Consider the following 8,210-nt stretch of genomic DNA (forward strand, 5'->3'; position numbering starts at 1 on the left):
GCCAAAGAACCTCAACCCAATGAAAAACACACCAAGACATATAATATTTTTCTTACATATTACATCTACATATATTTGGATGCTCCATCAGACAACAGCTTTTTTCCTTTTAATTATAGATCATATTTTTAGAGGCTCAAGAGAAGAGTAATAATCTGTTGTATTTATCAAGGCATATTTGTGTTGTTTTTCTTATGTTCGCTCATATTATTTGAAGATTAGGTCTTCCTTCTTGTAGATTAGGTCTACTGGTGATGAAGTCTTGATCTTCCGTAATCTGAGTGTGTCTATTTCACTCTCTTTCTGGGGGATATTTTCAAAGGAGATAGAATTCTGGGTTTATAATTATTTTAGCAATTTAAAGATTTTATTCTTCCTTCTAGTTTCCCAGGTTTCTGATGACCCCATAAATAACATTCTGGTAGTTCATGATCCCATTCCAGATTTTTCTTTGTCATTAGTTTTCAGAAGTGACGCATCTGGGTGTGGATTTCATTGGGATTACTTTGAAGTCCCCTGATCTTCTCTACTCTTTAGGTTTATGTTTTCCCAAATTGACGTCATTCTTCAATAATCTTTCTGAAACACACTCTTTCTCCTCTTTTTGACTCAATAATACAGATGCTAGACATCTTAGGACTGTCTTATAGCGTCCTAGGAGTCTGTTGATATCTTTTTCCATTTTCCCCCTCTATGTTGTTCAGAAGAGATAATTTCTATTGACCTATCTGTAAGTTCCCTGTCTCTCTTATATTATCTCCACCCAGCTGTTGATTTACCTTTTTTTTTTTTTTTTTTTTTTTTAACCAGGGATTGAACTCAGGCCCTTGCACTTGCCAGGGAAGCACTTATTCTACTGAGCCACGTCCACGGCCCAGCTGTTGATTTACACACTGAGTTTTTCATTGCATTAATAACTCTTTTACTTCTAAAATTTCCTTTTAGTTCTTCTGAGTACTTCCTATTTATTTGCTAAGACCTTGTGTTTTTTGTGGGTTTTTTTTTGTCCTGGGGATTGAACTCATGACCTTGCACTTGCCAGGCAGGCACTTGTGCTGCTGAGCTATCTCCCCAGCTCAACACTTTTGTCTGTCTTGCACTTCCTTTCATTCTGTCAGATTATGTAGCTTTCTGCCTTATCTGGAACCATAGCTAGTCTTGATAGGCAAATTAACAAATTGGACCCGTTGTTATTTAAAATTAAGGCTGTAGGTTTTGATAACTCTGTCACATGTATATCACCGTACGTTATTTTCTGTGTTGCTACTACCTACCCTGCCCTTTGGTTGCATGGGTGAGTGTGTGTGTGTGTGTGTGTGTGTGTGTGTGTGTGTGATTGAGCCTATCTGGTCATTTTTTATTTTTATTTTTTATTTTGAGACAGGGTCTCACTAAGTCACCAAGCTGCCCCAGCTGGGCTAGAACTTGTAATCCTCCTGCCTCAGCCTCAGCACTGGAAGCACAGGCCTGCACCACCCTGACTAGTTCCTTTGGCTATGTGGAGCTCCTGGCCACTGATTAGCTCTTCCTTTGCTGTCTTCTTTCAATTGAGACAAGGCTGGAATTTTCCAAAGGGCACCGCATGAGAACACACAGCCACTGACTGGGGAATGACAAGCAGCGCCAGCCCTGTGCGGCACGGCTCCAGCTGGAAGCCGTGCTGGTCCTCGGCTCATGTGATCCCTGAGTCGCCCCTAGAGACAGTGAGGACGCGCACACTGGCCCCATTTCACAATCGAGGCACAGGACGCTTAGATGTTCGATGTGACCTTCTCAAGGTCCCTGTTTTGGAGAGGCTGAGCCAGTGGAGGTAGATTTCCTAGGCACAAGTCTAACGCACACACTGCAGCATTGTCCTCTGCTTTGACATGGGGTCAGTGATCGTGTGACCTGGCTAGCCCAGCTTATAAGGCACCGAGCGAGCTGTTTCCATGGTGGGATGTGTGTGGCCGACAAGCTTGCTGCAGGGCTTTGGATCTGAGGCTTGGGGAGCATGGGAGCCACCCACACCTGGGCGCTGGTTTCCCAGGCCATAACTTATCTCCATCCCCATGAGCTTGTGCCAAATACCTGGCATAATTCTGGCACGGCTCCTCTGCTAGCTGAGGGGACCGAAGGACAAGTGAGACGGTCCCCAGTCCCCAGCCCCGCGCGATCATCTCTCTCCCCTTCTGTTCCTCAAGGGGTTTTCCAGAAGATTTTAGGGGACACTACCTGGACTCATGGAGCTCTCCTTTCCCCACAGTCCTCCGGGCATCACATGAGCAGGAGAAAGAGGCCCTTACCCGCTCCTTCCAGGAGGCTGAAGCTGCCCTTCAGGTGAGGCCGCGGAGCACACCAGTCTCTGCTGCGGGCAGGGGAGGCCTGGCAGGAGAGCGGCATGGAGCTCCAAAATGGCCAAAGCCGGCGGACTCCAGTGGAGAGGGGCTGCGGTGACCGCCTTCTGGGTGTCCTGAAGCCCCTGAGGTAGTGACCAGGCCGTTATTAGCGCAAGAGGACTGGATTTGCAGTTGGGGTTGGCTAGTTTTTGCAAGGTCTGTTGGGAGGGTATGGGAGACTGCACAGCTACCCCAGGACTAGACTGGTACAGAGATGCCCGGGCCCCTGAGGATGTGGAAGAAGGCATGCAGCAGTGTGGCTGCCAGGGGGCATTTCCTAGAGGGAGTGAGATCTAACTGGACCCGAGAGAGGGCTCAGAATTCTTCAGTGAAGAAGGGCAGGAAGAAAGCAGTTTATCCTAAAGCCTGGAGAAAAGGTGGAAAAAACACAAAATCCCAGAGGAACTGAAGGGCGTCAAGGTGTGGAGCTTGAGGGAGACAGAGAAGCCCCAGAGGTGGGCGAGGCCAGAAGATGGGAGCTCCGGGCCGCTGAGAGGGCTGTACTTAGTCCAGAGGTCATGGTTGGGGCTTAAGAGGAGGAAAGCTCAGAGGGGAGGAAAGTTTGGAGACGAGAATGAACACAGAGATGTGATGCTGGGCTGGAGGAGGGGACTGTAGACAGGAGCCTTAAGACCAGTCCAGAAGGCTCACCACGTCCTCAAGGCCCTAGAGAGCCCTTCGAGGTTGACAGCAAGAGGTGGAGCAGGCGTGGGTGGAGCAGCGGCTGACGGAGGGCCCCAGGCCTTTCCTCCCCTGGGACAGCTAGAATGCACCTTCCCGTCAGACCTTGGCCCCTCCCTCCTGCCCTCTCCTGCAGGACACCATAGCAGTGCTGACCTCCCAGCTGGAGGCCTTCCAGGCCAAGATAAGGAGGGTGGAGGAGTCCATTCTGACCCGAAACTACAAGAAGCACATCCAGGTAGGCGACTTCGCTCCTTAGCCTCCAGAGAGCCAGGGTCGGGTGGTGGGAAAGGCGGGCTCCTGCACAAGGCAGAGTCTCAGAGCTGATACTTCAGAAGGGCCTGTGAGGGGGAAGGAGCGCGTGGGCACTGGCAGATGGGATGGGAAAGGCCCAGGCTCTGGCTCTGGCGAGGTCTAGGTGCACATCGCAAGCCTTCCCTGTAGCACAGAACCCGACCTATGTGAAAGGCGGTCGCCCTACCTGGCAAAGTGCTAGGATGCACCACAAGGGTGTTACCAGATAAAACGAGGTGAAGCGAATTAAGAGTGGGAGGCTTCTTGGGAAACTCAGGGAGCTGGTGGCAGAATGGGAAGAAGGGAGGCAGCCCACACCCTTCTCTGCCTGAGGGTCTGATGAGGCTCCTCCGTGTCCCTGCCCAGGACCATGGGAGCCCCAGCCAGTTCTGGGAGCAGGAGCTGGAGAGCCTGCATTTTGTCATCGAGATGAAGAGTGAGCAAATTCGTGAGCTGGACAAGCGGCTGATCCTCATGGAAACTGTGGTCCGTGGCTGCAAGTGTGTGTGGGGGTGCAGCATGGGGAGTCCGCTTTCTGGGCATTTCCCTCATGAAAGTGTGCAAAGGGGTCCCACCCTCCCCTGGTACGTAGAGCTTCTGCCTACCCGCATGCCAGGCAGCTCAGGCCAGTCTGAGGTCAGCTGGGTCAGGCAGCGGCTCCTGGCCACCGGTCCTGGGCCTTTATTGGCCACTCCTCCGGCTGTAACTTGGACCACACTGCAACAGGTAGCCTGGCTAATCAGGAGAGGCTGGGAGATGTCACAGGCCAGGCAGGGCTGAGGACAGCTGGCCTTGTCTACAGAGCAGAAGCCTCAGAGACCTGGGGCTGAGTCCAAACAGACCGCACTGCTCTGGAGGCCTCCCGTGAGCTCACGGCCCACACCTCAGACGTTCCCTGACAATTCTGTTGAACTGTTCCTGTGGGAAAGCATAGTAGCCTAGCTTCATTTTGTGTACATAGACCGTGTCCTTCTGACTTTCGGAGACCAGGAGCGACACCCTCTAGTGGGGTGCTGGGGTGTGAGGGTCACGGCCGGGCCCTTTACACATCTCCCTGTAGCAAAATCAGAGGACAGCAGCCCGTCAGCTCTGTAGCTGGTCGCAGGTTCTCGCTGCTCCGTGAAATGCAGCGTCCAGGCAAGAATGAATCTGTGTTTGGGGACCCCGGATAAGAGGGAGGTGACAGCAGGCATTGTGCCATGTGAGTTTGGCAGCTGAGTTCATTCTGGTTTGTTACAGAAAGAAAAAAATCTGCTGTTAGAGGAAAAAATCACAACCCTGCAACAGGAGAATGAGGACCTTCACGTCCGCGCCCGGAACCAGGTGGTGGTGTCCAGGTAGCCGTCGCCTCCTTCTGCGCACCAAGCTCTCAGGGCGGGCGGGTCTCTAACAGCCTGGGGAGTGGGCTGACAGCAAACATGGCTCTCCTTGCCTTGGGAGTCAGGAAACCCCAGGGATCTGCTCCACCCGAAGCGCAGGCGCTGTCTGCATCTGTAGCTGCCGCCTCCATGGGCTCCAGGGAAGAGACAGGAGCAAGAAGTGCGGTCCTAGATGGGCCCACAGGGGTGAACGGCCCGGAGGGGACCGCACTGCTCAGGGAATCCCCAGGCATTCGGAGGGCTGGGTCCTAGGTGTCGTTCTCACCTTACAACGCGAGGAAGCTGACATTCAGGGACAACAAATGACCCACCCAGGATTTCATGGGGCCGAGAGCTGGAGTAGCCCTGAGTTGTCCTGGGGTGCTATGAGCGGGTACCGCAGCTGGCCAGCTCATCTGCAGGCAATGACAGTGACAGGGCAGGCTGGGGACCCCGGAGGAGGCTGCTGCCTGGGGAAGGCTGAGTCCCTGCAGCCGCTCTGGCCTCTGTCCCTTCCACAGGCAACTCTCAGAGGACCTGCTTCTGGCCCGTGAGGCCCTGGAGAAGGAGTCGCAGAGACGGCGGCAGCTGCAGCAGGAGAAGGAGGAGCTGCTGTACCGGGTCCTTGGGGCCGACGCCTCGGCCACCTTCCCACTGGCCCCTGTCACCCCCACCGAGGTCTCCTTCCTGGCCACATAGGGAGCAGCAGGGCCCGGCCCACCGAGAGGCCTGTGGTCACTACTCCCACCAAGGCTCTCCAGGGAAGGCAGATGAGCCTCTTGGCTCTCTTCCCAGGAAGGCACAGGGCAGGGGTGAGCTGGGGAGTCAGTGCGTACTCCATGAGCCCTGGAACTGCAGTCATGAGGATCACCCTGTGGGCTTTGCGGGCCCTGGGAACATATATGAGGAGCCCCTCCCACATCTTCTGTCACCCAAATAGAGGAAACAGGCTTTTCCTGGGGCTACCTGGGCTGGAGCCAGCCCTGGCCCTAGCATGTGGCTCTTCTGCCAGCTCAGTTCTATCCTGGTCTTTCTCAGCCTCAGTTTACCTTGCTATGAGCTGGCTATGGTCACTGTTGGGTGTCCTGTTCGGAGCCTGGCTGAAGGTTAGACATGACCTGTGACTCAGACCGGGCTGGGGAGTGGCCAGGCCAGTGCTCCTGGTCCTTTAGTCCCAGTGCCACTTAGGCCAGAGGCCACATTAGGGGTCCAAGACCCCTCAGCAGGTGGAGTGGGAACCTGATCCCTGGACGGAGGAGGAAGCTGGAGGAGGGAGCAGACCGCAGAGTCAGGGCAGCCATGCCCGGCTGCTCTTTCCCCTCTCCTGACCTCTGGGGGCACCAGTCTATGACATGGCCCTTCCCTGCCTAGCCTCCTCCCAGCCCTCTCTCCTGCCATCTGCCCTCACTTCTCCCGTCCAGGGCTCACATGGCCCTGAGCTTCCCCATCCGTGAAGAATGGGTAGCTGCTATCCAGGCATGGTGGTGCATGCCTATAATCTCCACACTCTGGGAAGCTGAGGCAGGAGGATTGCAAATTCAAGCCCAGCGTGGGCATCTTAGCAAGATCCTGTCTCAAAACCAAAGGGTCTGGGGTTGTAGCTCAGTCCCCAGTGCCACACACACTCACACACGCTGGGCTTAGGGGCTGTAGCGAGTGACAGCAGCAGGCCCAGCCAGCCGGTCTGCGGATGTCCGGCTCTTCTCAGGAAGCTTGCCCTACGCAGAGCCCATCCGTGTGATGTCTTCGCACGGCCTCCTCTCCCTTAACCTTCAAAGGTCCCTGAGGCAGGCTCTTGTCCTCAGCAGGGGAGCAAAAGGAGGTCACCGGAGCTAAGGTGCCCTGCATCAGCGTGAGCCCTGAACCAGCGTGCAGGAAGCTGGCCCACTTTCCTGCGGGCGACATCACCTGACTGCCTTTCTCAGTGCCCCGGCTGCAGCCTCGGCCCCTGTAGCTCCAGATGTTCTTATGTGAGCAGGTTTCTCCACCTCCCCAGTGAGCAGGGGACTGAGGAGCCTTGGGGTGCAGAGATGCTTTTCCATCCATGGCCTGGCTTTCTCCACGAAGCCCGAGGACAGCCCTGGGGTGAAGCACACGCACCCTTTTTCATACACCTTTTCCCAAGGCAAATCAGATCTGCAGTGTGTGGGACTCCTCCGCCCTTTGCTGTGCTCACGTGCGCTGGGACTTGTCACACAGGGAGCAAAGCATGGAGCATCTGCCAAAGCGCTGCAGGCTGCAGAGTGCACTTTAGGAAGCCCCCTGCCAGCTGAGAGGGGCAGGGCTGGGAGCGGGGGTTTCCCTGGTGCAGCCTGTGATGGATGTAAATAAACTGTGGTCAGACCCTCACTCGGGCAGGCAGCTGTGGAAGCTAAGAGCAACAAGAAGTGTGTTCCTGTTGTGTCTCTGCTCTGCCTGGGAGAAGAAAGAGGTGACCAGGAGCATTAAGGAATAAATTCTGGGTCCCTCAGCCTTTCTGGGCTTCCTTCTCAGGTCCCGGGGGCATAGTGGAGCAGGGTGAGGATGCAGGCAGAATTGAAGGGTGATGGGGCCAGGGAGATGGCTCAGTAGAATAAGTGCTTCCCTGGCAGGTACATGGGCCTGAGTTCAATTCCCAGTTCCGGAAAAAAAAAAAAAGAATTGAAGGGTGAGGGTGGAGGGACTGCTGCAGGGGAGGGAGGGTGAGAGCACAGGGTGGGAAATTGCAGGGGTGTGTGAGAAGGTTTGGGGAGCCCAGTGTGCAAACAAGAACCCCGGGTGCCTATGGGGACCCACCCACCCCTACCTCCAGCTCCACACCCACGAGCAGGCAGCCAAGGAGCAGGAAGAAGCCGAGAGAAGGTGCAGGAGACAGGAGCTTCCGGCTGTGTGGATGCAGGTGGTAGTGGAATCGTGTCCTACAGGTTGGCGGCCCACAGACCGCCTGAGGACAGCAGCAGCCACGCCCTGGCCTCTTCCACAGCCGAAGTGCTCCCAGCTGCCGCTGGACCTGGCCCTCACTGACGTAGGGGGCTGTGCTGGCTGCCGGTGGCCAGCACAGAGCAGCGTCCCTCAGCTGTTCCAGGTGCCACCTCTGGTTCAGGCACCAGGCAGCCCTTCAGGCAGAGAGGAAGGGACTCTTCCCAGGCCACACGGTGCCACATGGTGCCAAAGCTCCTGAGAGGCCAGGTTCCATATGAAAACCCTTAGTCTCCATCCCTGGAGAGCTGGGGTCTCCTCCCTGCTCAAGGGCACTGTGGAGGCGCCTGGGCTCAGAACAGCCCTTCCCGACGTGGCTGTGGCCCTCTGGTTCAAAGGAAGGTCCTGAGTGCTAGGCTCGTCCACGGCAGGTGAAGGGCAGGTCGTATTAGTGCACTGTTTGGGGAACAGCCAGAGGTGGAAGGCGACAGGGAAGAGACCGAGACCTCGGCTTGTCTCACACGTTCTGACACGAAGGTGCAGGATGAGTGCTAGGGCGACGTTTTCCTGAGAACACAGCTTCGGGCAGCAGGGCTCGGGC

General features: G+C 55.5%; 1 protein-coding gene across 2 annotated transcripts in view; it reads left to right on the plus strand.

The window, feature by feature from the left end:
- The window catches only part of Ccdc69 (coiled-coil domain containing 69), a 31,345-nt gene extending 25,097 nt beyond the window's left edge, over positions 1–6,248 (plus strand). For both annotated transcript variants that reach the window (XM_023713219.1, XM_023713220.1), the window contains exons 5-9: positions 2,246–2,319; positions 3,196–3,297; positions 3,720–3,839; positions 4,593–4,690; positions 5,233–6,248. In XM_023713219.1, coding sequence (XP_023568987.1) covers positions 2,246–2,319; positions 3,196–3,297; positions 3,720–3,839; positions 4,593–4,690; positions 5,233–5,410 — 572 coding nt within the window. In that variant the 3' untranslated portion in view covers positions 5,411–6,248. The remainder of the gene's footprint in view (positions 1–2,245; positions 2,320–3,195; positions 3,298–3,719; positions 3,840–4,592; positions 4,691–5,232) is intronic.
- The last annotated feature ends 1,962 nt before the right edge of the window (positions 6,249–8,210 follow it).

The sequence above is a fragment of the Octodon degus genome, unplaced genomic scaffold (genome assembly GCF_000260255.1).
Source record: "Octodon degus isolate 3935 unplaced genomic scaffold, OctDeg1.0 scaffold00029, whole genome shotgun sequence".
Lineage (NCBI taxonomy): Eukaryota > Metazoa > Chordata > Mammalia > Rodentia > Octodontidae > Octodon > Octodon degus.